Raw genomic sequence first — 27,314 nt, 5'->3', positions numbered from 1 at the left:
AAGCAAATTAATAAAGAAGAAATGCAAATTAGTAAAACTCTGAGGGAAGGGACTAGCATGAAGGGAGATCAGAAAAGTTTCTCATAGAAGGGAGGGTTTTAGACGGCGCTTGAAAGAAATGAAGGAAATCAGGAGGCAGAGATGAGGAGGGAAAGCATTCCAGGCATGTTGGACAGCCCATGAAAACACACAGAATCAGAAGATGGAATGTCATGCTTGAGGAACAGAAAGAAGGTCAGTATAGCTGGATTGCAGAGTTAAGTGATAGAGATAAAATATAAGAAGACTGGAAAGGTAGGAAGAGGACAAGTTGTGGAGGGCTTTTTGTTTTTGTTCTGTTTTTTAAAGTTTTTTTTCAATCAACGAAAAATCTACTTTCTGTCCCTCCCACTTCCACCTCTCCATCAAAGAAAGACAGAAAAACAAAACCCGTGTTACAAACATGTACAGTTAAACAAAACAAATTCCTGCATTGACCATGTTCAAAAAAAAAAATATGTCTCCATCTGCACTCTGAGCCCATCACCTTTCAATCTGGAAGTGGGTAGATTTCATTATGGGTCCTCTGGAATCATGGTTGGTCATAGCATTTCAAAGTTTCTATACAGCTTTGGTCTTTCCATGAGAAATGTTTGGAAGTCCTCTATTTCAGTAAAAATTCTTTTCCCCTATGGGATTACAATCAGTTTTGCTGGGTAAAATGTTCTTTGTTGGTTGTATTTTGCCTTGTGGAATATCAGATTTCCAACTCGCCACTCATTTACAGTGGAACATGCCAAATCCTGAGTGATCCTGACTGTGGCTCCCCAGTATTTGAATTCTTTCTTTTGGGCTGCTTGCAGTATTTTTTCCTTTGACCTAAAAGTTCTGGATTTTGACTATAATGTTCCTACTTCTAATTTTGGAGTTTCTTTCAGGAGGTAATCAATAGATTCTATTTCCATTCTGCCCTCTGGTTCTAAGAGATTTGGGCAGTTTCCTTTTATTTCTCGAAATATGATATCCAAGTTCTTTTTTCGGTTGTGGCTTTCAGTAGTTCAATGATTCTTAAATTACCTCTCTGTGATCTGTTTTCTAAGGTTAGTTGTTTTTGCTACAAGGAATCTTAAATTTTCTTCTAGTCTTTCAGTCTTTCCATTTTGTTTTAATATTTCTTGGTTTCTGATGAAGGCACTAGGTTCTGTTTGGTCCATTCTAATTTTCAAGGAGTTTGTGGTTTAGATTAGGTCTTATACCTCTTGTGCCAAGTTGTTAATTACCTTTCCAGTTCTTTCTTCCAGAGTTCTCAGTTCTTTCCCCATTTTTTTCTATAGTCTCTATTTCATTTATAAAAACATTTTAACTCCTTTAAAAATTCTTGCTTTCATTATAATCTATATAAAATTGCTTAACCTTTTAGGGAGGGTGGAGAAGAAGGAAGGAAGAAGAAAATTTGGAACTCAGATTTTTTTATAATAAATGTTAAAAATGGTCTTTACATGTAATTGGAAAAAATAAAATACTATTTAAAAAAAAATTCTTGCTTCATCTCTCCCAGGAATTCTGGTTGAACTTATACCCAACCTATGTTTTTCTTTGAGTCTTTGCTTTGATGATTTGGAGTCATTCTCCTCTGTGTTTCCATCTTGAGTGTCCCTGTCACCATAATAGCTTTTTATGTTTGGGATTTCTTTTTGTTTGCTATTCTTCTATCCTACTTCCTGACTTTGGACTTGATGTTAGGGCTGGGCTCTGTTCATTTCTAGAGGAGATGCCTGGGCTGGTCCTACTGCTACTTTCTTGGAGGCACTGAGTATTGTGTCAATTCCAAGATTTCCAAGACAGCTCACTCTGGGGAACAGCAAGCTTTCAGTGCTCCGTAAGTGGATAAATCCAGGGCAAAGCCTGATTGTTATCCTCCTGGTCTGAGCTCTGCAAGTTCTTGACCTGGATTTGGGTCTGAGTAATATGCCTATGAGCTTGGCTCAGTCAGAGTACCAATAGACTGTCCCTAGACTCAGCCACCCTTAGTCAGCTGGAAAGCTCTGCTGGTTCAAAAGGATAGAATTGCAGGCTCTCCTTTGGTCTGGAATTTCTGCTCTGATTATTCTGCTGCAGGCTGCAGGCTGCAGACTGGGCTGGAAGCTAGAACTGAGACACTCTGCCTTCTCCCCCCCACCACCACACATACACTCAACCCCTGGGGTCAGAGCCATGTAGCCATTGCTCCTTTCAAAGTACATAGCCTAAGCCCCTTGACTACTCCTCGCCAGGGGATACCACCCCTAGATGCATTCTCCCTCCTTAGTCCACTCTGGATCTCTGAGAACTGGGTAATGAGTGATAAAACTGCCAGGTAGCACCAGTTCCTGAAATTAAGGCCCCTCCGTGAGAAATCTGGGCGATTGTGAGAGATTGCACTGGAATGCTCTGTGCAGACATTGCTGGCTAGACCCCGTCCCTATATCTGCATACCTCTCTATTTGTCTCCCTATGCAAACCTGGGCAGGAAAAAAATCACTCGGGATTTTTTTCTTAGATTTCATGACCAGGACTTGGTATAGCGAGTTTTCTGGATCTTTGTGGAGGAAGCTTGGCTGAACCTCTTCCTACTACTCCACAATCTCAGTTCCACCTCTGTGAAGGGCTTTAAATGCCAAATAGAACAATTTACATGTGATCCTGGAGGTAAAGAGAGCCATTGCAGTTTGAGTGGGGAGGGATGTGGTCAGACCTACACTTGAGGAAAATCCCTTTGGCAGCAGAGTGAAGGATGGATTCGATAGGCTTGGAGCCGGGAAGATCTGAGTTCAAATGTGGCCTCAAAAACTTACTACCTATGGGACTTTGGGCAAGTCACTTAGCCCTATTCTCTCAGTTCCTAATCTGTAAAATGGGGACACACCGGATAAAGACATGGCAAACCACACCAGTATTTTTGCCAAGAAAACCCCACGTGAAGTCATGAAGAGTTGACAAGAATGAACAACAACATTATGTTTTATCTAAATTTTGTATATCCTTCAGGCCAGGAAAAGTGCTCTGTACATAAACAGGCATTTCATAAATGTTTGTAGAATAGAATAGAAGAGGGTAGAATATTCCTAAATTCCATGAGCAGAAGTTGGGGCTTCCTGGACTAAATAGTTCCCTGTCTAATCTTAGTTAACAATAGCCAGGCTAGCTAGTGTTCCTACAGTCTCACTTCAGGAGCAAAACTGGTGTAGCACATAGAGTGGGACACGACTTAACAACCCAACAACAAAGCTGTAGTTTGAAAGCCTACATCAGAGTTGTGTTTCTGGGAGTAGAAAGAAGAGAACAATGATGAGAAATGTAGTGAAGGCAGAACGGACAAGACAACAACTGACCGGATATGGATCATTGTCTGTGCACAGGTCACGTGTAAGCAGATGTACCACTTCCATATATTTCTGACATAAGTTGTCATCATCTGTTCTTGGTGGGGAGAAAACTGCACATGGGCACATTTCTCTTCCTCTCTGCACTCTCTCCTCTATTTGTTCTGAGATTGGGAGCGGGGTGGGAGGAGGGGGAACAAAATCGATGGGACTGGGGCTGGAACAGATCCCAGGTCACTGAACAGACTCTTACGGGAGTTTTCTGACTCTGTCCCAGAGAGAATCTGGTCCAAGTCTGGCAGTAAAGACTTGGAGCATGATTATGTAATTAAAACGCTAGATAGGTCAAGCCATTTTCAAGTAAGACAAAGAACCCTGGTCTTAAAGAGTCCAAGTACTGGGCTCAAATTGTGCCTTTACCACCCGTACTACCTCTGACAATTTATATAACCTTCTTGGGTTTCAGTTTCCTTATCTTTAAAATGACCTCTGAGGCACAGTATGTCTCTAGGGCTACAATCCCAGGAAAGCCCCTTTTCTACCAGATGAGCAACTAGCAGGATGACCCTGGGCAAACTGTTCCATTTAAGATCTTTGAGTTCATCCAACAAGCATTTATTGGGGGGGGGGGGGGGAATACACACAAAGTGCTGGGGGGAAGGGAATAAGCATTTTTTTAAACACTATATTCTAGACAGTATGCTAAGCACTTTACACATATCTTTATTTGATCCTCAGAACAACCCTGCAAGGTAGATGGTATCATCATCCCCATTTTACACTTGAGGAAACTGAGGCAGATGTTAACATATCTAGTAAGTGTTTGAGGTCATATATGAATTCAGATCTTCTTTACTGCAGGTCTATGGATGGGTCTATCCACTTTCATAAACATTTAGTAACAACCCACTACTAAGGCTGGAAAAAAAAAATCAAGTTTGTACTTAAGGAACAATCCCTTTTTCCTCCTACCCTCTGACAACTGACCTCCCAGGCTTCCTTTAAGTGCCAACCAAAATCCCACCTTCTACAGGAAGCCTTCCCTATCCCCTCTTATGTCCGGTGCTTTCCCCCTCTTTTACCTATTCTGTACATAGCTTGATTTGTACATATTTGTTTGCATGTTGTAACATGCAACAGTTCCACCTCTGTGAAGGGCTTTAAATGCTAAATAGAACACTTTACACCTGATCCCTTAGATTGTAAGCTCCTTGAGGCCACGGTCTGTCTGACTCTTTGTATCCCCAGCGCTTACACAATCCCTGGCACATAGTAGGCATTTAATAAATATTTATTGGTTGGTTGATACTACAATTTGTTTTCTCATCTGTAAAATAGGCATAAATAGTCCCCTATCTACTTACCAGGGTTTTGCACTATGTGATTGTAATGGGTAGAAACTGCACTTCTCAGTCCATAATAAATGCTTGCTGTTTGATTGACTGATTGATGAAGATAAGCACAGAATTACCTAGCCCTTCCAAAAGGGAAGAGATTCCTGCCCCACCCCACGATCGCATACAAGAGTTAAGAGCACGTGCTCAGACCACAGGGCGAAGAGACCAACGATGTGCTGGTGGAGGGTGGCGGAGAGGGAAGTGGGAACTCTGGAATGCCGAGCGGCGCGCGTGCACGTGCGCGCGACTCGTGCCTCCCTCTCCGCTCTGCGGGACTGCGCGCCCTCTGGGTGGGGGGTGGGGTAAGGCAGCGGGCGGGGCTCCAGGGCAGCTGACTCCTGTGGGTCAGGTGACCGCCGGCCCGGAAGGGAAGTGCGTTCTGTCAGCCCTGGTGCCCCCGCCCGTAGTCCCCATCCCCCGGCCCCGGGAGTCACACGGACCCCGGCGGCGGCGGCGGCGGCAGCATCAGGGCAGCTGCCTTTGCACCGCCTGACCATGGCGTGGACCAAGTACCAGCTGTTCCTGGCCGGGCTTATGCTGATCACCGGCTCCATCAACACCCTCTCGGCCAAGTGAGTTGGGGGAGGTAGGGGACCCCCACCCCTGGGGGCGGGGCCTTGGGCCGGGCTGACGCGGGGAGGACGGGGCTCCGCATCCAGCTCTCCTGGAGAGCTTCGCGGTGAACCCGACAAGAGGCCTCGGAGTGCGCCGGAGGGAGGCAGAGCGCCCGGGTTCGGAGCCCACCTCTGCCTCTGGCTGCTTTGGGCAAGCCGCTTCTCATTTCTGGGCCTCAGTTTCCTAATCTGTAAAATGAGAAGGTTGGAAGAGATGATCGATGAGGCCCCTGCCAGTGTTCCTCTGGTATTCCCTATCCCACTCTCCCTCTGCCTTTTTGTTGTGCCCTTTGGAGCCCCCATCCTCTTGTTAAGTCGTTTTTCAGTTGGGTCATGACCCCATTTGGGGTTTTCTTAGCAAAGATACTGGAGTGGTTTACCATTTCCTTCTCCTGCTCATTTTACAGATGAGGAACTTAGACAAACAAGGTTAAGTGACTTGTCCAGGGTCACAGAGCTAGAAAGTGTCAGAAGCCAGATTTGAACTCAAAATGAGTCTTCCTGATTCCAAACCCAGTGCTCTATCCACTTTGCCACCTAGCTGCCTCTCTGCTCTTAATATTACGCCGCTGCTAACCCCCGTGATCTACCCCAAAAAAAATTTTGTGTGCATATATTTGTGGTGTATTTATTTAAAGGTGTACAGCCTACTGTATAGGTTGTCTCTTCCCCAGTAGATTGTAAGTTTCTTGATGGAAGCAATTACTTGGTTTTTACTTTACTACCCTAGCAGGCCTATTATATGCCTGTCTTATTGTAGATATCTGATAAATGCTTGTTGGATGGAATTCCAAATCCTCGGTCCTATAACTTATGTTAGGAGGAGGCCCATTCATATCCTGGATTCTAGGCCACAGAGATTGTTTCAACGGGGTTAATTAAAAAGTGCCTTGCCTTTTGCAGGCTTGAGTTTCACCATAAATAAAATGGGTATTGGTGGTAAGACCTTTGCCCTTATAAGAGAGGGGTGATGAAATGAATGTTGAGCTTGCTTTTTCAAAATGAGAACAGGACTTGTTGAGGGAACCCCTGGCTTCTGTGCAAGGTCCATCTTTTTAGCTGGAGCTAGAAAGGCATTGGAAAGATACAATCCAACTCCCCTTGTTTTGAAAACATGAAAACTGAGTCCCAGAGAGGCACAATCACTTGGCCAAAGTCACGAAGTAAATAAGTACCTAATTCAGTTTTACAAACATTGGTTAAGCGCCTGCTATATGTAGAAGGTGCTGAGGCTCCAAAGATTTATCTTTTATGTTTTAACACAAATACTTCTGCACTTTTGAGTAGTGAGATTAGCAGCCTTGATTTGTAGGGGAAGGAAAGGCTTTGACTACTACAGAAGGCATACAAGTTAGAGTTTTAGAATTCCCTCCTGTCCCTGTCACTTTGGCCATTCAGGGATGCTTGAAAGCTGTGTACCCCAACATCCCTTAACACTTGTATTAGGGATAAGGCCTGTTAAAAAAAAACTCCCCTTTGCTACTTTTCCCATCGATTGCCAAGGCTTCAAATTATTTGTCATCTACATTGGGCTAACACAACTCTTTTAGAAGGCTCTAGACAAGTAGAGAGTGGTCTAGTAGGAAGCAAGGAGATTCTTGGTTGCTGAAAGGGAAGGTCGTTTTGTCTACCTTTGTTTCCTTTGTCTACCGGTCGGTCCTGTTGAGTTAGCTTTCCAGACTGGAGGACAATCTTTGATCCTGTCCCTGGTGGTTTCTGGTGTGAGGAGTCTCACATTGTAATTATACTTCTCATTTGCCACCACTTTACAGTTTTCAGTGTCCTTATTTCCATAATCTCACTTGATCTTCATAATTACTTGGTGGGGTAGGCAGGGCTGGGATTATACCCCTTTTACAGATGAAGAAACTGAGGTTTGGAGAAGTTCAGTAACCTAAGTTAGCTGCAGAACTGGGTGGGACTGGAGCCCAGGCTTTCAGCTTCTGATCTTTCTACTACATCACCTTCCCACCTACGGGAGAGATTAGTTCAAAGCTGTGAATCCAGAGCAGTGGTTTCAAGGCCAATTAGAAACTGGAGGAGTAATGGGACACTCCTCAAGAACAGAAGACAGGGGAAGAGCTTGGCAGATTGCAGTTTAAACTTACAGCCTGATAGTTGATATACAGAAATCAGACTGTAATACAAATAATTTGGCTTGGGGAGAAGGTGGGGGTGAATCTTGATTGGCTAATGCTCTAACCCATTCTAAGCCATATCTTTAGGGACAACCCAACATACCCCTCCCCCCCGAAAAAAATCAGGTAGACACGCTCCGCTTGGAACAGAAACAAACTCTTGAGAATTTTCCCAACAAGCTATATTTGGAGACTGAGTCTACTACATAACTCCCCTAGACCAAAACATCAGACGCCCTCTGTTCTCACTACTTTACCACATCAGGAAGTCCTTCGCTAGCAGCTCTAAAGAATTCCCATGGAAAGTCCTTCTCACCTGTTGGTCCCAAATTACTCAATTCATCGTGGTGAGGTGGAAAACACAAGTTCTGGAGTTGCAGCACCTAACTTTGAATAACAGTTCTTCCGAAGTCTCTGTGTGCCTTTGCTAAGGCACTTCGCCTCCCATGACCTCAGTTTCCTTGTCTATAAAATAAGGGAGTGGAGCTAGGTGGTGTCTGCGGTCCCTTATCGCTCTAAATTTATGATTCTCTGAATCCCCCTTGCTCCCAGAAGGAGGCCCCAGAGTGACAATTAGCAATGCCCTTCCTTTTGGCTGGGTGTCAGGATCCCAGGCTGTGTGGCTTCCTTCTCTGTGACTATTCTGTTCTTGTACCTCTTTTCCAAAAAGGAAAGAAGAATTCCACTCCATAAAACTTTTAATAAGTAACACATTTAGATACTGGTTTTTTTTTCTTACAACTGAGATAGGTGTTGTTGTTCAGTCGTTTCAGTCATGTCCAACTCTTCCTGCAAAGATACTAGAGTGGTTTGCCATTTCCTTCTCTAGCTCATTTTACAGATGAGGAAACTGAGGCAAACAGGATTAAGTGACCTGCCCAGGGTCACACAGCTAAGAAGTGTCAGACCAGATTTGAACTGAGGAAGAGAAGGAGTTTTCCTGACTTCAGGCCCCAGCACTTTATCCGCTATGCCACATAGCCACACAGGTGGTTATCAACCCTGTTTCACAGAGGAAGCAAATGAGGCTCGGATAGGTTCACAAGATCCTAGAACTAGAGCCAGAAGGGGCCTCATGCTCTCTCATTTGACTCTCATTTTACAGATGAAGAAACTGAGACCCAGAAAGGTGAAGGGGCTTGCCTATGCTCACACACCCAGTAAGTGAAGAGCAGAGACTGAAGCCCCAATCTAATTTCAAGTTCTCTGTTCTTTCACCTATGCCAGTGGTATCAAATTCAGATAGAAATGGGGGCCATTAAAGCGTATATAATGATCCCTTCAAGTCACATGTTGACAAGTCTTGTATTCGCATATGAAAACTAAATATTAGTATTATCTATGTTTTATTGCATTTTCATTTATTTTGTTAAATAATTCATTTTCATATTACATTTTAATCTAGTTTGGGCCAGGGCAGCCAGGAGGCACAGTGCTAGCCCAGAAGTCTAGCACAGGCTAGAGTGCTAGCCCAGAAGTCAGGAAGACTCATCTTCCTGAGTTCAAATCTGGCCTCAGAGACTGTGACCCTGGGCAAGTCACTTAACCCTGTTTGCCTCAGTTTCCTCAGCTGTAAAATGAGCTGGAGAAGGAAATGGCAAACCACTCCAGTATCTGCCAAGAAAGCCCCAAATGGGGTCACGAAGAGTCATGTGTGACTGAAAAACAACTGAACAACTAGTTTAGGCCATACTCAATGTTGTGGGTGTTTGATACATCTAAGCTATACCACAGCTGCATTTTTCTGTAAGTGAATACATTTAACTTCTCCTAGGCCAATAAGTTTCTCACATTGCTTTAGCCTTTCTGTCTTCTCTGGGCTAGAGCCCTTGGGGGTCTATCTTTATCACAGCCCCAGTCCATTAAGCACCAGGCCAGAGGCTAGCCCCTAGGCCACTGGGGGCCAGTGCTACTGCCCAAAGCAGCACTGGCAGAGCCTGTTCTGAGGGAGGATCTGTTCTTCTGAAAAGCCCTTTCTCTCCTTCCCATAATCTGACCCTAGCAGTGAGGTCTCAGGGATACAGCCCAAAAAGAGAAAAGACAACTGGAGGACACAGATTCAAAGAGTGTCAGGGTATGGCAGGACCTTGCTGATCATCTAAGCCAATCCTTTCATTTGGCAAGTCAATCAGTCAATCAATAAACATTTATTAAGTGCCTACTATGTACCAGCTACTGTTAAGCATGGGGAATACGAAAAGAGGCAAAAGATAGTCCCTGCCCTGAAGGAGCTTACAATCTAATAGGGGAGCCAACATGCAAACAAATACATACAAAGGAAGCTATATACGGAATAAATAGGAAATAGTTAACAGAGAGAAGGCACTGTAATTAAGATGGGTTGGGGAAGGCTTCCTATGGAAAGTGGGGTTTTATTTGGGACTTATAGGAAGCCAGGGAGGTCAGTAGTCAGAGCAGAGGAGGGAGAGCATTCCAAGCATAGGAGACAGCCAGAGATAATGCCTAGAACAGAGAGAGGAGTGTCTTGTTGTAGAACAGCCAGGAGGTCGATGTCACTGGATCTAATAGTACGTGTTGGGGGATAAGATGTAAGAAGACTGGAAAGGTAGGAGGGGGCTAGATTATGAAGGACTTTGAATGCCAGAGCGTTTTATGTTTGATCCTAGAGGCAACAGGAAGCCACTGGAGTTTGTTGAGTAGTGGAGGTAACATAATCAGGCCTGCATTTTAGGAAAATCACTTTAGTGGCAGAATAGAGGGTAGATTGGAGTGAGGAGAGACTTGAGGAAGGCTGGCCCACCAGCAGGTAATCCGGGTGTGAGGTGTTGAAGGCCTGCACCCGATACTGGTGGCAGTGTCAGAAGAGAGAAGGGGGCATATATGAGAGATGTTACAAAGGTGAAATCAGCAGGCCTAAACAACAGATTGGATGTGAGGGAGGAATCCAGGATGATTCCTAGGTTGCAAGCCTGAGGGACTAGGAAGATGGTATTGCTCTCAACACTAATAGAGTAGGTGGAGGAGGGAAGATTTAGGGGAAAATATAATGAATTCCATTTTGGACATATTGAGTTTAGGTAAGAGATATCTGAAAGGCAGTTGGAAATTCAAGATTCGAGGTCAGCAGAAAGTCTAGGATGGCTGAAATGCCAATAGATAGGTAGATTTGAGAATCATCAGCATGGGAATGGTAATTAAGTCCATGGGAGCTGATGAGATCACCTAGTGAAGTAGTATGGAGGGAAAAGAGAAGAGGGCCCAGAACAGAACCCTGAGGGACACGTGCAGTTACTGGGCATAATCTCAAAAAGGATCCAGCAAAGGAGACTGAGAAGGACAGATAGGTAGGAGGAGAACCAGGAAGAAAGGTGTCCAGAAATCCTAGAGAGAAGGGAGTGTCAAGGAGGAAAGAGTGATCAACAGTGTCAAAGGCTGAAGAGAGGTCAAGGAGAATGAGGAATGAGAAAAGCCGTTGGATTTGGCAATTAAGAGAAATTGGGAACTTTGGAGAGAACAGTTTCAGTGGTCAGAAGCCAAATTATAAGTGGTTAAGAAGACAAAGAGGGGAGAGAAAGGGGAGACACCTATTGTAGACTCCTTTTCAAAGAGTTTAGCTACATAAGGCAGAAGAGATAGGATGATAATTAGCAGGGATGGGGGAGCAAATGAGAGTTTTTTTCAGGATGGGGGAGATATGGACATGTTTGTAGACAGTAGGAAAAGAGCCAATAGGGAGGGAGAGATTGAAAATAAGTGATCGAGCTGGGATGACAGAGGAGGCTATCTGTTGGAGGAGATGGAATGGCATGGAGGCACCTAAACAAGCAGAGGGGTTGACCTTGGTAAGGAGTAAGGCCACTTCATCATGTGAGACAGGTGAAGGAGGAGAGTGTCAGAAGGCATCTGAGTGATAGGAGATGGGGAACAAGGAAGAAGAGGAAGTTTATGGCAAGTGGCATCAATTTTTTCTGTAAAATGTAAGACAAGGTTCTCAGCTGAGAGAGTTGGGGAAGGGGAGCCATGGGAGGTTTGAGGAAGGATGAAGAGATTTGGAAGAGCTGCTGTGGAGGGTGGGATAGTAAGTTGATAAGGGAGGTATAATAAGATTGCCTAGCATTATTGAAGGTCTAGTTGAGGTTATATAACAAAAAATTGTAGGGGAGCCAGTCAGAACAGTTGTGTGATTTTCTCTACCTTCATTCAGTGGCACATATGTAGGAGTGAAGGTGACAAATTGTGGGAGTGATCCAAGGATGAGGCTTAGCAAGACGTAATGGGCAGTATGATAAGGGGGCGAGGGATTCAAGAAAGGCAGACAATGTAGATTTGAATTGGTTCTTCAAGGGCTCTAGATGGGGAGAAGAGGAGGGAGTGACCAGTGCAGGAGAGATGGTCTGGGAGAGAATTGAGGGGTCAAGGGATTGGAGGGCATGGTGTGGATGAAGAGTGGGGTTAGGTAAAGGAAGGGAGAGGGAGAGGTGAAATGCCAATAGATTACGGTAACACTCAGGCCCTAAGTAAAATAATTGGGACGAGGCTCCCCAGCTAGTTAGCAGCAGAACACAAATACAAACTAATATTCCCTAGCTGATGGTTTAATAGAAAGAGGCCTGGATTTGGAGCAGGTAACGTAGGTCCATTTCCCAGTTCTGCTGCTTACTAAACCTATGACCTTGGACAAGTCACTTCTTAGACTCTCTAAGTTTCAATTTCCTCATCTGTAAAACAGGAGGGTTAGACCAGCTCAGGGGTGGGGAACCTGTGGCCTTAAGGCCACATGTGGCCTTCTAGGTCCTTGGGTGGTGCCTTTTGACTGAGTCCAAGCTTTACAGAACAAATCCTTTTATTAAGGGGATTTGTTCTGTGAAGTTGGGATTTTGTCAAAGGGCTGCACTTGAGGACCTAGAGGGCACATGTGGCCTTGAGGCCACAGGTTCCCCACCCCTACACTAGATGATCCCTAAGCTCTCTTCCAGTTATGAATGCTATGATCAGATGAACTATCAGGCCAAAGCCTTTCTGCTCCCTCTTAGTCCTCCTCCTGTAACTGCAGCTCCTCTTCCCTAAGCTAATCCTAGTGTGTAGGGAAGAAGAACAGGAGGGCAAAAGATGCTTTCATTCTGAAAGGGTCAGGGGGTAGAGGGGGAAGGAAATATATTCCTGTCTTAGGTTACAGGAAAGGAAAATGATTATTCCCTGGAAGGAGTTAAGAGTTAAGATCTGTGTCATAGGCATAAACCCTTTGCCATCTGGTGCTTACTATCTTTGCAACTATTGGCAAGTCATTTATCCTACCTGAGCCTCAGTTTCCTCATTTGTAATAATGAGTGTTAGACTAACTGGCCTCTTCAGTGCCTTTCAGCCCTAGGTATGTTTTCTTCTGGTTATGGCCCTTGGTGCTAGAATCATGGTAGGGGTTGGAGGAAAGGATAGTGGTGCCCAGGAAAAAGAGTAAGAAAGTGGCTGGCTTGGCTTGGCTCAGCCAGCAGACATTGTCTCCTTCCCTTGGATCTGAGATCCTCAGCTCCTGGATTATAGTGAGTCATTTGCCTTTCACTTTCTTCCCCAGCAGCCCAGAACAATACAAAGCCCAGCATTTTTCAGAGGAACCGAGCCAGGGGAAGTGGCCATGCAAGCTCTCTCTGCCTCACCACCTTGTATCCCACTAGTGAATACCTACTATTTCTGGCTACTCCCCCAAAGAGTCAGCCTCTTCTACCACAGGTTGGACTTACACAAGGGCCAGGGCCTTATCAGCTCTTTGGACGCAATGATAATAATAGTAATAGCAGATGTTTTTATAGCACGTTAGTTTCTGAAACATTTTATGTATATTATCTTATTTGGTCTTCACAACAAGTACTAACTATATAGTATTATCGTCCTAATTTTACAGTGGAGGCTAAGGGAGCCTAGATGACTTGCCCATGCAGATGTCAGGGGCTGGATTTGAACCTTGGGCTCTCTTGACTCTAAAGTTTTGCTATTATCCCACTCTCAGGGTAGCACCAATCCTCCTGGTCTGAGGCCATTCAGCCCAACTTGATCCAGAAACTCCTTCTGACCAACCATCCCATACAGATTCTCCCAGGTGATGAGGAGAAGAGGGTAGGCAGCTGCCACAGCTTTGGCTGGAACCTGGGCGTCTGCGCAGGGCTGGAATTAGACATGGGATGTGCTCCTGATGTGCTGTGTAACCATGAGCAATTTACCCCCCTTCTGTGGGCTTCACTTTATCTGAAAAGCAGCAAGGTTGGTCTAGATGACTTCTGGGGCTCCTTCGGGGTCTAATATGGTATAATTGTGAAGTAAACAGGGGCAAAAGCAGGACATTTAGCCCTGAACTGTTGCCACTCCTAAGACTAATGCCTGTAATACCAATTTGGCTCTGCTCTCAGGATCCAGGTATCCCTGAGACTAAGATGAAAAGATAACCTGATATAATGGAAGGAATAAGGACAGCTAGGTGGCACAGTGGATAGAATGCCAGGCCTAGAGTCAAGAAAACCTGAGTTCAAATCCAGCCTCAGACACTTCCTAGCTGTGTGACCCTGGGCAAGTCACTTAACCTTGTTTGCCTCAGTTTCCTCATCTGTAAAATGAGCTGGAGAAGGAAATGGCAAACCACTCCATTATCTTTGCCAAGAAAACCCCAAATGGGGTCAGGAAGAGTCAGACACGACTGAAACAAGTGAATAACAGTGGAAGGAGCACCATATTTGGAGTAAGAGGACATGGCTTCACATCCTGGATCTACCACTTACCTTGGGGTGGGGGGAGAGAGAGGTGTTGAGCTTCCTCATCTGTAAAATAAGGAGGTCGTATTAGATGACCTGTAAGGACCCTCACAGTTCTAGATTTATGATCCTATGATCGAGAACAAAAACATCAGTCATGTTCAAGGCACTGTGACTGATTTCCCAGCAGCCCTAGGTTTACTGTGAGACTGATGTGCCAAAACTGGGAATGTATAGCCCAGAGAGGACTCCAGAAAAAGGCCAGTGTCGGAGAGCTGGCCTTGGGCATAGAAGTTTAAAGATCTGGAGACTTTGTTTTGTTGTTATTATCAATTAAAATATTTAATATTAACATTATTAAATTTGGCGTCTGATTTGGACATGTCACCACTTCCATGGGCCTCAGTGTCTACATCTTTTGTTTTAAATTTGTTTTTTTATTTTTATTTTTTATTTTTTTAACATGTGTTTTTAAAACCTTGGGTTACAAATTTTCTCCCTTCCTCCCTCCCCTCCCAGCCTAATTGAAAAGGCAAGCATCTCAGTACAGGTTATAGATGTGTAATCATGCAAAACACTTCCATAGTAATCATGTTATGAAAAACTAAGTATATTTCCCTTCATCCTATCCAACCCCCCATTTATTCTATTCTCTCTTTTGACCCTGTCCCTCCTCAGAAGTGTTTGCTTCGGATTATCCCTCCCCGAATCTACCCTCTCCTCTTTCAACCCCCTGCTTTCTTGTCCCCTTCCCCCCTTATTTTCCTGTAGGGTAAGGTAGATTTCCATACCCTATTGTGTATGTTATGAAAATAAGATTCACTCATTCCCTCTCACCTTCCCCCATTTCCCCTCCACTGTAAAAGCCTTTTCTTTTCTGTTTCATGTGAGATAATTTACCCCATTCTACTTATTCCGTTCTCCTTCTCTCAGTATAATCCTCTCTCACCCCTTAATTTTATTTTCCAGATATCACCCCTTCATCTTCAACTCACCTTGTGCCCTCTATCTATCTGTCTATCTATCTATCTGTCTATATATACGTATAATTTTTTTCCCTTCCACTACCCTAATACTGACGAAGGACTCATGAGTTACAAATATCATCTTTCCATGCAAGAATGTAAACAGTTCAACCTTAATAAGTCTCTTATGATTTCTCTTTCCTGTTTACCTCTTCCATGTTTCACTTGAGTCTTGTACTTGAAAGTCAAATTTTATATTCAGCGCTGGTCTTTTTCTCAGGAATGCTTGAAAGTCCCCTGTTTCATTGAATGACCATTTTTTTACCCTGAAGGATTATACTCATTTTTGCTGGGTAGGTGATCTACATCTCTAAAATCAAGGGATTGTACTAGGTTCTGAAATCTCTTAAATCCCAATAATTACATATTTTATTTGTTTATTAAATAATTGCATATTCATAATTACAATTATTAATAACTCACATTATATTGCACTTAAGGTTTACAGAGTACTATTATTTACAAGAATCCCATGACATGACTGGGTAAATATTATGAGCCCCATTTTACAACTGGGGAAACTGAGGCTCAGGTTAAATCATTTGCCCAGGGTCACTTAGCTAGTGTCCAAGACGGGACGTGAACCAAGGTCTCCTGATTCAGAGGCCGGTGCTTTTTCTATTGTATCATGCTTTGTGGAACCTCTGAATCATTCCCCATCTCTGTGGAGTAATCGGTGTACCAAGTGTCCATATTTAAGGAGAAACACCCCAGAAACATTCAACTTGGCTCTAATCATCTATAACTAGAAACTGTAACTAGAAAGCTACTCAATGGGGCCACGTGCCCTGCTGACACCCAGTCTCTGAGGAGGCAACAGCCTATACCTTAGGGACTGATACAAAGGGATTCTATTTCCCAGCCCCGGGAATATCGCCAGCATATCCATCTCTGTGTCTGGCTAGTCCAGGCAAGACCCTTACATGGGAAATAGACCATATGAGTGCTGAAAGAAAGTGCCAGGGAATAGCCTGTAGGGCTGTAGCTGGTCATAGTGATGGGGCTTTCCATCTCTGTCTTAGAGCCAGGCATCCTCCTAAGCACCCCAGCTTACTGCAGCAGGGAAGTGTTGAGTCCTAAGCCCCCTCCTCTGTTCTATCCCAGCAGCATACTCAAATCTGGAAAAGGGGGGAGGGGTGCCAGGTGAGAACTCCTGGGCAAGAGAACCAGGTAGGCAGGGTCCTGCTTTTCCATCCTGCCCATCCTTTCCCCTGATGCTCCTTGAAAGACCCTTCCAGGGGTTGTTTAGTGATTTGGGGCTGAGAAATAATTATACCCACACACTTCCTGTGTTTTCTTTTCTGTCAGCCAAGCTGGGAACAGGCTGGGGTTTGTTCTGAACAATCTGCCCAAGTGACATTTCTGGTTGATCTGCAGCTTAGACCCATTTCCCTTTTCTCCCCTGGTCAGAGGAGCCAAGAGCCAGCAGGCCAGAGTCTCTGGTTTGTCAGGCATGGGACCCAGATGGTGTAGCAGAGACAGGACCAGTGGACCACAGCCCTAGGTTCTAGGCCCTGCTGTGCTAATTGGCAGTTGAGCCAATCACATCATCTCTATGGGACTCAGTTCCCTCCTGTATGCAGTGAGGAGGTTGGACTCACTTCAGTGGCACTGGAGTATACTACAGACCACCTGGACAGAAAGGAAACAGATTAGTTTGAGAAACAATCACACACCTGACACAGAGGCGTGAGATGTCATGATGGGAGGGGGAAGGAGGGCCAGGAGGCTTTGATTATCCCCGCATCTGCTGGAATTCTCTGTGCCAAAAGCAGAACAGCTAATAATTTCTTGACTTGCCTTATTGAAAACTTCATTCTTTAAAAGGCAGAGTATCAGGGGCAGCTAGGTGGCGAAGTGGATAGAGAACCTGCCCTAGAGTCAGGAGGACCTGAGTTCAAATCTGGCCTGAGACACACATAACACTTAATAGCTCTGTGAACGTGGGCAAGTCACTTAACTCCATTGGGTAGCCAAAAAAAAAAAAAAAAAAGGCAGAGTACCAAAAAGGAAAAATTCTGTTCTAGATCTGATTCTCACTAATAGAGACAAACAGCAGAAAATTGTAGGATCATGGGGGCAGGGGAAGTAGCAGATAGGTGACCCCTCCATCATAGAATTTGTGATAGAGAAGGAGAGGAAATCTGGGCATAATCTGACATACACCCTCCATTTTCAGGAAGCATTTTTCAGAGGAAAGATAGGATCCCATGGAGCAAAATGCTTCAGGGAAATCAGCCTGAGAGGATTGATGGAAGATGCTAAAGCTACAAAGGGAAAGTTTCTAATGAGGAGGGAAGATGGAATTTGTCTGAAGAGACTGACATGGAAGTACAGGGAACTCCCCAACTCGGATTTTTTTTATTAATTTATCTTGATTTATCAATAATCACTTCCATATGCTTTTGAGTTTAAAATTTTTCTTCCCCTTCCTCCCCACCACCCTCCCAGGACGGGGCACAATCTGATATAGGCTATATATTTACATTCATATTAAACATATTTTCACGTTAGTGATATTATAAGTAGAAATTAAAACCTATAGGAGGAACCACCAGAAAGAGGAAACAAAACTCAACAGAAGAGAAAAAAAAATAGCAATTCAACTTCCATAGTTCTTCCTTTGGATGTGGATAGCATTTTCCATCACAAGGCCTCTGGAGATGTCTTAGATCCTTGTATTGCCAGGAAGGGTTAAGTTTATTAATATTAGTCATCACACAACGTAGCTGTTGTTGTGTACAATGTTCTCTTGGTTCTGCTCACTTCACTCAGCATCATATCATACAAGTCTTTCCAGTTTTTTCTGAAGTCAGCCTGTTCATCATTTCTTATAGCACAATAGTATTCCATCACATTCATGTACCACAACTTGCTCAGCCATTCCCCAGTTGATGGGCATCCTCTCAATTTCCAATTCTTTGCCACCACAAAAAGAGCTGCTATGAATATTTTTGTACATGCGGGTCCTTTTCCCATTTGTATTATCGCTTTGGGATATAGCCCTAGAAGTGCTATTCCTGGGTCAAAGGGTATGCACATTTTTATAGCCCTTTGGGCATAGTTCCAAATTGCTCTCCAAAATGGTTGGATCATTTCATAACTCCACCAACAATGTATTAGTGTTCCAATTTCCCCACATCTTCTCCAACATTTATCATTTTCCTGTTTTGTCATGTTGGCCAATCTGATAGGTGTGATGTGGTATCTCAGAGTTGTTTTGGTTTGCATTTCTCTAATCAATAGTGATTTAGAGCATTTTTTCATGTGACTATAGATGGCCTTAATTTCTTCATCTGAGAACTGTCTGTTCATATCCTTTGATCATTTATCAATTGGGGAATGGCTTGTATTCTTAAAAATTTGACTTAATTCTCTATATATTTTAGAAATGAGGCCCTTATCAGAGAGACCAGTTGTAAAAATTCTTTCCCAATTTTCTACCTTCCTTCTCATCTTAGTTGCATTGGCTTTGTTTGTGCAAAAACTTTTCAATTTAACATAATCAAAATTATCCATTTTGCTTTTCACTTGGATTTTTAAAAGACATGTAGAGGGAATGGAGGTATGTGGCCCAGTTCTATAGGAATGTTGTTAGGGTCACTAAAGCTTGGAAGGAGCTAAGACTGGCAAGGTGAGGTGAGGACAGCACAAAGGGGTTTAGTCTTGGGGGAAGGGGGGGGTTAAGCTTTCTTGGGAAAAAGATCAGAGGAGAGAGGTCTTTGCTTGGGGTGAATGGGATGATGATGAGCACTGACGACAGATAAAGCAGACCTGCCCAGTTCTTGGTTGGCTTCTGTTTTCTCTGCAAAGGAGAATAGCCTTTTACTGGAAATGAGAGGACAAGAATGAGGAACAAGCAGTTGGATACCCAGGAGAAGGAAGAAAATAGTAAGAGAGCAAAGATCTGCCCTTGATGAAGTCAAGTCACCTGGCCCAGATGGGCTGCATTCTTGAGTATTTGTAGTCCTAGCAGACATGATGGCTAAGCCACTGTCAGTCGTGTTAGAAAGATCCCATAAATAGAGGATAGCACTAGACTAGAGGAGGCCTGTGAATCTGACTTAGATTGCTGGGAAATGCCTGGAATGTGTCGTTAAAGGGATGATTGGTGAACATCTAGAAGGGAAGTGATGATCCCAGAGAGTCAGCATGGTTTCATCAAGTATGAGTCATGCCAAATGAGGTTAGACTTCATTTCCTTTTTTTGATGATATTCTTAATCTAGTAGATGAGGAAAATGCTATGACTATGATCTACCTAGATTTTAGCAAAACTTTTGATAAAGTGTCTCTACTATTTTTGTGGAGAATACAAAGAGATACGGATTAGACGATGGTAGTGTCCGATGGCTTCAGAACGCGTTGGGTGGCTGGTATCTTCAAGGAAGAAGCTCAGGGTGCTCCTCTGCTTGTCCTGAGGCCTGGCATAAAAAGCATTCGATGACGGGCTCCTCGGATTTGCAGATGATGCCAAGCTTGGAGGGAGAGCAAACCCAACGAAGCATCTCAACTGGAGCTTTGGGCTGAATTTACTAAGATGAACCTCAGCATGGAACAAAAAGTGGGCTTCGCAAGTATAAAATGGGAAAGGCATGGTTAGACTGCAGTTGCTCTAGTAAACATCTGGAAGTTTTCGTGGACAGAAGCCCAACACAAGACCATGGTGTGATGTGGCAGCCCAAAAACCTATTGTGATCTTGACCTTCATTAAGAGGTCCGTAGGTTCCAGGAATAGGGAAGTGATAATCCCACTGTACTGTGCTCTCATCAGACCTCATCAGGAATAGTGTATTCGAGTCTGAACCCCATGGCTTAACGAAGACAGTGACAAACTGAAGAATATCCAGGGATATCCAGCCCCCAGGATGCTGAAGGGCCTTGAGTTCACGTCCTACTGGGACTGATTGAAAGAACTGAGGATTTTCAGGCTGTAGAAAAGACTCAGAGGACACATACCTAATGGCCATCTGCAAGCATTTGAAAGGCTGTCATGTGAAGGAGCCATTAGATTGCTCCTTGTGGCCCCTAGGGGCAGAACCCTTAGAATTCTCCAGCAATTCGTGGAAGGCAGAAAGAGGCAGAAGTGGAATGTGCTACATGGCTGGAGAGGTCATGCAGAGGCTAGGTGCCACGTGTGGGCTTTGGTAGAGCAGAGATTCCTTTCAGGCTTAGGTTGACCTAGGTGGCTACAGAGGTCCCTTCTAGTTGTCAAATTATCTGATTCTGTGGTTCTGAACTAGATGATCTCTAAGTTCCTTTCCAGTCCTTGTAACAATAATGTAGTACTCTAAGATTTACTTTCCATACATTATCTTATTTGAGTCTTGAAATAACACTGTGAGGTGGGTCTTGTAGTAACCCTATTTTATAGCAAAAAAAAACTGAGGCTCAGAAAGGTTTAGTGCCTTGCCCGGCATCATATAGCTTAGTAAGTGTCTGAGGAAAGATTTGAACTCAGGTCTTCCTGACTGCAGCCATAGCTCCCTTATCTCTGCTATTATCCCCAGGGCCTGCTAAACTGTCTGTGGTACAGAAGCATTCTTAGAAATCTAATTTATCATTTCATCTGACCAAAACCTCCCGAGTCATTGGCTCTCAGCCTGTTTGTCTCCTGTGAGCTAGGGACCAGGGAAGTAATACCTACACAGTAGTAATGCTACTACACAGTAGATAGCCACTATCTCCTGAACATAACGGAAAGCGGGCTTTGCCAAACCCAGTTCCTCATTGCTTGACTCCACTAATTGCCTGCTATGTGCCCACACCTGTGCTGGATGCTGTGGTTCAAACAAGACCAGAAGACACAGTCCTTACTCTCAAAAGTAACCAACCATTTTCTTTTTGAGGTAATACTTCATGAGACAATACCTGTCATTGGCCAAAAAAGCAAGCCAGGAAAGTACTTGGATTTTGTGCTGTAGCTTGTGACATAGCTACAGTGCCAGAGGGATTTCAGAGGAGGGAGCAATTCTGGTGACCTCAGGAAGTCTGGGAAAGTGCCTTAGTTGGACAAGACCTGTGTTTCAGCCCCACCTTCCCCTCTCGCCAGCTGTGTAACCTTGGGGAAGGGGCATAACCTTTCTGAGCTTATAAAATGGAGACGATCCTTATACTGCCTACCTCACAGAGCTGACGTGAGGATGAAGAAGGACAGTCAAGACCTTTTTCAGCTATAAAGTGCTCCTGTATCATACCATCAGCCTTGCTTAGCATTTTGCTAATACCTTCCTACTATACTCTCATATCTTCTTTTGTACTGTATCATAGGCCATGTAGCCTTGTGGATAGATACGGTGCTGGACTTGGAGCCAGGAAGATGAGTCTGAATCCTGTCTCTGATGCTTAGTAGCTGTGAGAGCCTGGACAAGTAATTTAGCCTCTGTAAAGCAGGGCTGAGACCTCACAGGATTGTTGTAATGACCAAATGAAACAACATGTAAAGCACTTTGTGAATCTTAAAGTGCTGTGGAAATGTAGGATATTAGTGGTAGTCGTTCTGGAGGCATGTTGTCTCCTCAGCTGTCAAGGTCCTTGATGGCAGAGACTAGGTGGACAAATAAGTACTTAATGCGCCCATATTGAATTGGGTTCAATAGGGAGCATGGTAGCCTTGCTAATCGATGCCATTCTTCTCTCTTCCAGATGGGCTGACAACTTTGTGACTGAGGGCTGTGCAGGAAGCCAGGCCCACAGCTTCCAGCATCCTTTCCTCCAGGTATCTTCTCCCAACCCCACCTCCCCTCAAGCTTTCTGTCTCCTTTGTGGTGCTGAGCTCTCAGTCCCCTTTCCTTTGCACCCAGGGCTTGAAAGTTCACTTCTTCCATACCACAGCCACAGAACTTTCACTTGCTTCCAGAAGCTGGGGACTGAGTCAGGCCTGACTCAGAAAAGATCACTGGTTATTCTTTTCCACTCTGCCCTGCCCTGCTCCCAATAGCCGTGTAGAGACACACAGGGCAGGACGGCTGGCTAGGTTTTCTTGGCCAGTAATGGTTAGGTTGAGGAAGGGCCTGGACATCAGAGGGGAGTGGGGAAATCCTCCCCAAGCCTTGGGGCCTCAGCATCTCCATCTCCATCCCAAACCATAGAAGTACCACATCCTTCTTGTGGGGAGCCATTGCCCTGCCCTACGCCGGTTGGATCAGATGGCCTCTGGTGTCCTCCCAGCTCTAAGAGTCTATGATTGCATTAATTCCAGGCAGTGGGCATGTTCCTGGGGGAGTTTTCCTGCCTAGCAGCCTTCTACTTACTTCAGTGCAGAATTTGGGGGCGCACAGACTCTAGTGTGGAGCCCCAGCAGTCCTTCAGTGCACTGCTCTTCCTGCCCCCGGCCCTCTGTGACATGACTGGGACCAGCATCATGTATGTGGGTGAGTAGCCAGATCTCCTGGGCAAGGACTAGCTGTTTGAGGTGTGGCAGGGGAGAGTGTTTCAGCAGCAGCAGGACCCTTCCTCCCATCCTCATTCTCTTTTCCGTCTTCCAACCAAAGTGGATTACTGTCTCTGTTCTTCTTTAGATATCCTGTGCTTTCCCAACTCCAAACCTTTGCTTATGGGATTGCTTGTACCCTTTATAGCCTCTCCTCCTCCACCCATTATATTCCTACATGATCTTTAAACCCAGCTTCAGTGTTGCCTCCTCCACAGTGCTTTCGCTGATCTCACCTTCCCAGCCCTAATTCGGTAACAACTGTTTTCCCCACTTACACCCTACCATAACACTTTGCTTAGAATTCTCTTAGGCCCTGATTATGTATTTATTTATGTGTCACATCTTAAATGTGAATTGCTTTTTAAACCATAAAACATTGTGAAAATGTCAGCTGTTGTTATTGCTAGACCTCCTGTTTCCCAAGAACAGGGACTATGTCTTAGCTAAACTTGTCCCTCCTGTAGAGCATACTCTTAAGAAATGTTTATTGAATTATACTGAATTCTCCTCTTCTCTATAGCCCTGAACATGACTAGCGCCTCCAGCTTCCAGATGCTTCGTGGGGCTGTGATCATCTTTACAGGTCTTCTCTCTGTGGCTTTCCTGGGACGAAAGCTGGTGCCAAGCCAGTGGGTAGGCATCTTTGCCACAATTGCTGGCTTGGTGGTTGTGGGTCTGGCTGACCTCACGAGCAAGCATGAAGATCAACACAAGCTCAGCGATGTGATCACAGGTATGTTGAACTGTAGTGAACGGAGCCTTCTGCAGCTGGCTGGCTCCTAAGAAGAGAGTCTCACCAGAGAGACTGACAAGGCAGCTAGCCTGCTGCCTCCAACACCCAGCCACAGCGGGTCTTTCAAAAGATAGGGCAGGTTGGAGTTGATGTTAAGAGAGATTGAGCTGAGGAGAAGAAGTACATTTGAGCCCTGTGCCAGGGCACCGCACAGCCACCAGCAAAGCCTCAGGCATGGCCAGGTGGCAGGTGGTCAGGGGAGTCCTCAGCCCCACCCTACTCTGTCACCAGGAGGCCAATCCTGCCTGCCTTTTCCCTCCTCAGAGTGATGGTGCTGAGGGTTTGGTTTTTTTTTAAGAAAAAATGATGGATATTTTAGTATATTTTAAATGTTTTAGTATAAACTTAGCAACTACAAACTATGGCAAATAAACATGCAAAGTAAGGAGCAAAATATCAGACCCACAAACAAACAGAACCCCAACTGGTTTTGCCTCATAGCCCCTTACAAGTCCCTGCGGAGTTCAGCTGCCTATTGGTCGTTTCCCTTTTTCATTTTTCCATTTATAGTTAAGGTCAGTGCATGTTGTTCAGGCCTTTCTGAGCTTGCCTTGTGTCACTTTTCCGTCTTGCCCTGCGTCTTTTTGGTGCCCCCCTGTCATTGCATTGATGTACTGAACTCCTGGGGAGGAAGCTGCCTCTAGCTGAGAGTCTTGGAGACTTGCCTGCAACACAGGGCGTTTCAGGGACTTGCCCACAGTCACAGCGACGTGGGTGTCTGGCAGATGTGGATCCCAGTCTTCTTGAGGCTGCTTCCATCCTGGTGAAATACCTTGGGTTCACTTATCACTCTTACATTTCATTACATTGACAGACTCTGAACCATTCTCCAAGCATTGAATGAAGAGTTGAAGAAATTGTATTTAAATAGTTCTCAGTCCTAGTTCTTCATTGGAAGTCATACAAGGCCCACTCAGCCATCATCTTTTCACCTTTTCTTCTAATCCCCTCCCGTGGTCTCTGAAATCTTCTGTTTTGCCCAGAAACCATGAGAGTCTTTACCTCCCGGATTGATTTTTTTTTTTGACTAGGTAAAAGAGGCCATTTTTTTTGGTCTCATTTCTTACCTAACCTTAATCACTGAATGGGCATTGCCTGGGAAAGACCTGAGTTTAAAATGGCCAAGGTCTCCCACTATATCCAGGGCCATCTCCAGTTGTCCTGATCCCTATCTGGCCACTGGACCCAGATGGTTCTGGAGGAGGAAATGAGACTGGTAACTTTGCACAGCACCCCCTCACTTATATCCAATTCACTTGCAAATCATGACATCACCTCCCTGATGCCATGGTCCTCTTTGAGAACGAAGGACAAACAACAATAATCCTCTCCCATGGCCTCTGAAATCTTACCCTCAGTGCAACTACTTTACCTCTCTCTGATCCTCTCTCTCCTACAGGGGACCTGCTGATCGTCATGGCACAGGTGATTGTCTCTATCCAAATGGTGCTGGAGGAAAAATTTGTCTACAAGCACAATGTGCACCCGCTTCGGGCTGTGGGTACTGAAGGTGCGTTTGTGGGCAGGTGGGAAGAAGAAGAGGAGACATGGAGAGTGCATGGTGGGGAGCAGAGAGAACTAAGGGTGAGATATGGGAGGGCACAGAGGAGTATGTTGAGGAAGGGACAGAAATGAGGTGAGGTGCCCAGAGAATGCTGGGAATGAGTTCCATTTGAAAAGGTCCTCATAACCTCCAGTATACCCTTCTCAGCTCATACATACATCGAGCAAGACACTGGACTAACTGTGTAGAGGACAGAGATGTATGAGACACAGTCCCTGGTCTTGTAACGCAGGAAATAGGAAAGGAAGGATCGCTTCCATCTAGTGAGTGATCAGGGAATATGTGGTAAAGGAAATGGCATGTAAGTTGGCCTTAAGAAATGTATAGGATTTTAATAGATGAAAAATGGCATATTACAGGAAGAGGGAATAATCTAAGCAAAGGAAAACTCACAAATAGGAAATTATGATGCCTGTGAAGGGATCATTGAGTAGTCCCGATGGGTCAGAGTCCAGAGTTTGTGTGGGAGAGTAATAGGAGATGAGGCTAAAAAATGCAGGTTGTATTTGGGATATAGAAACCATGTTGAGCTTAACTTTTTTTTTCTGTGGGTACTGGGGTGCCACGAAAGATTTTTGAGCCAGGAAGTGAAATAAGCAAAATAGTACTTTGAGGAGCTTTATCTGGGTGAGATGTGCAACAGGAATCGCAGTGGGAGGACACTGGAAGCAGTAGCCCGTGATGAAACCAGTGATAAAGCGGCTGTGAACCCAGTGAAAAGTGATGAGAACCTAATTGTAGTGAGGAATTGGAGAGATTTTGAGGCCTGAGACACCAAGTCCTTCTGGGGTGTTACTTAGTGAAAGATGTCGCATGTGCCCACATGCATTTGGAGTTTGAGAACACAGCCTGTGGTCTATGAAAACGTTCATTCCCTTGCCCCCTCATTCCTCCCCAGGGTTCTTTGGCTTTGTGATCCTCACTTTGTTGCTGGTGCCCATGTACTACATCCCTGCTGGTGCCTTCAGTGGAAACCCCCGAGGCGTGCTAGAAGATGCACTGGATGCCTTCTGCCAGCTGGGCAGGCAGCCGCTGATTATCGTGGCACTACTGGGCAACATTAGCAGCATCGCTTTCTTCAACTTTGCTGGCATCAGTGTCACCAAGGAGATGAGTGCCACCACCCGCATGGTACTGGACAGCCTCCGTACTGTGGTCATCTGGGCCCTCAGCCTGGCACTGGGCTGGGAGACTTTTCACCCGCTGCAGATCCTAGGCTTCTTCATCCTCCTGGTGGGCACAGCTCTCTACAATGGGCTGCACCAGCCCCTGATGGCCCGTCTGCCCTGGTGTCAGCCCCCAGCTGAGGATCATGAGCGGGAAAGCCTGCTGGGGGGCAACCATACTCCCATTAATGAGAACAGCTGAATCTCCATCAGCTCTACCATAGACTGAACCCTGAATTTTAGACTCCTTTTCCCTGAGGACAAGCATCCCTGAGATCCTCAGAAGGAACCTGGGAAATAGGGTATCTAAGGTCCTTTCTCCCACCTTGTTGCCTTCTCCTTCAGGAAGACACTGGATGTGCCACTGGAATTGGAACCTGGCTCTACTGTCACTTCTTTTAACAGTATTTCTCAGCTTCCTTTGGTACAGGACATACCCTAAAAACCTGCGGAGGACGCAGAGACCCAGGAGAAGGGCTTGGGTTCCCCTGCATCTGTCTCCAGTCTCATTATGTAGAGTGGTGGACTGAACCAGGCACCACCTGAATTGTACTGATTTACTAAATCATAAATCCAGACTGAATATTAATCATTTCCTCTGAATCATGAATCAAATTTAGTTTTCTAAAAAAAAATATCACTTCAGAACCAGACTTAAACCTGTGTATTTTCTCACACCTGTGTACTGCTGGGTCATCTGCAGAAGATGCCTGAGTCAGCCAGTCATGAATGCCATGAGTTGAATGGGCATCAGGCTGCATTGATTTGGCCCCCAGGTCCATCTCCACTCTTCTCTGTCTTTTCCCTGGGCAGCAGGCATAGCTCCTCTCACCATGATGACAGGGTAGTTCTGCTTAGGTCAGATGTCAGTGGTTTATGCTGCTGCTGACAGCTGCCTGTCCTGCAGTGCGGATGTCAAGGAGCACAGCTTGGGGTTGGGCCAGGGGTTCAGCTGGGTCTGCCAGAGGATAGGGAGGAGAAACTCAGTGGTACTTTGAACTCTTGCCTTTGGCATTTCTTTTTTTAAAAGTGACACCTGATAGAAAAGTGATCTATAATGTGTGAAGCTCAGGGTTTTTGGTTTTATTTTGGGTGGAGGGGAGTGTGAGGACTGGGTAGACGATGTCTGGGCATAGAATTCTGG

The 27,314-nt window shown here is 45.0% G+C and overlaps 1 protein-coding gene across 1 annotated transcript; it reads left to right on the top strand.

Moving 5' to 3' along the window:
- Positions 1-5,143: 5,143 nt before the first annotated feature.
- Positions 5,144-26,823, top strand: SLC35F6 (solute carrier family 35 member F6). Its single transcript, XM_027850581.1, has 6 exons — positions 5,144-5,310; positions 21,858-21,930; positions 22,414-22,585; positions 23,168-23,380; positions 24,840-24,950; positions 25,903-26,823. Exons 1-6 carry the CDS (start codon positions 5,234-5,236, stop codon positions 26,370-26,372), a joined length of 1,116 nt encoding a protein of 371 aa, XP_027706382.1. The 5' UTR covers positions 5,144-5,233; the 3' UTR covers positions 26,373-26,823.
- Positions 26,824-27,314: the final 491 nt, after the last annotated feature.

The sequence above is a fragment of the Vombatus ursinus genome, unplaced genomic scaffold, assembly GCF_900497805.2.
Source record: "Vombatus ursinus unplaced genomic scaffold, bare-nosed wombat genome assembly UNPS02009062.1, whole genome shotgun sequence".
In the NCBI taxonomy this organism is placed as follows: Eukaryota; Metazoa; Chordata; class Mammalia; order Diprotodontia; family Vombatidae; genus Vombatus; species Vombatus ursinus.
This window is presented reverse-complemented; position numbering and strand designations above follow the sequence as displayed.

What these genes read in the sequence shown, in the direction of transcription:
- SLC35F6 (XM_027850581.1), top strand. Translation starts at nt 5,234, where the DNA reads ATGGCGTGGACCAAGTACCAGCTGTTCCTGGCCGGGCTTATGCTGATC. An exon ending in TCCAGCATCCTTTCCTCCAG is followed by an intron (nt 21,931 to 22,413) that starts GTATCTTCTCCC and finishes CATTAATTCCAG; the next exon opens with GCAGTGGGCATGTTCCTGGG. An exon ending in TCGGGCTGTGGGTACTGAAG is followed by an intron (nt 24,951 to 25,902) that starts GTGCGTTTGTGG and finishes ATTCCTCCCCAG; the next exon opens with GGTTCTTTGGCTTTGTGATC.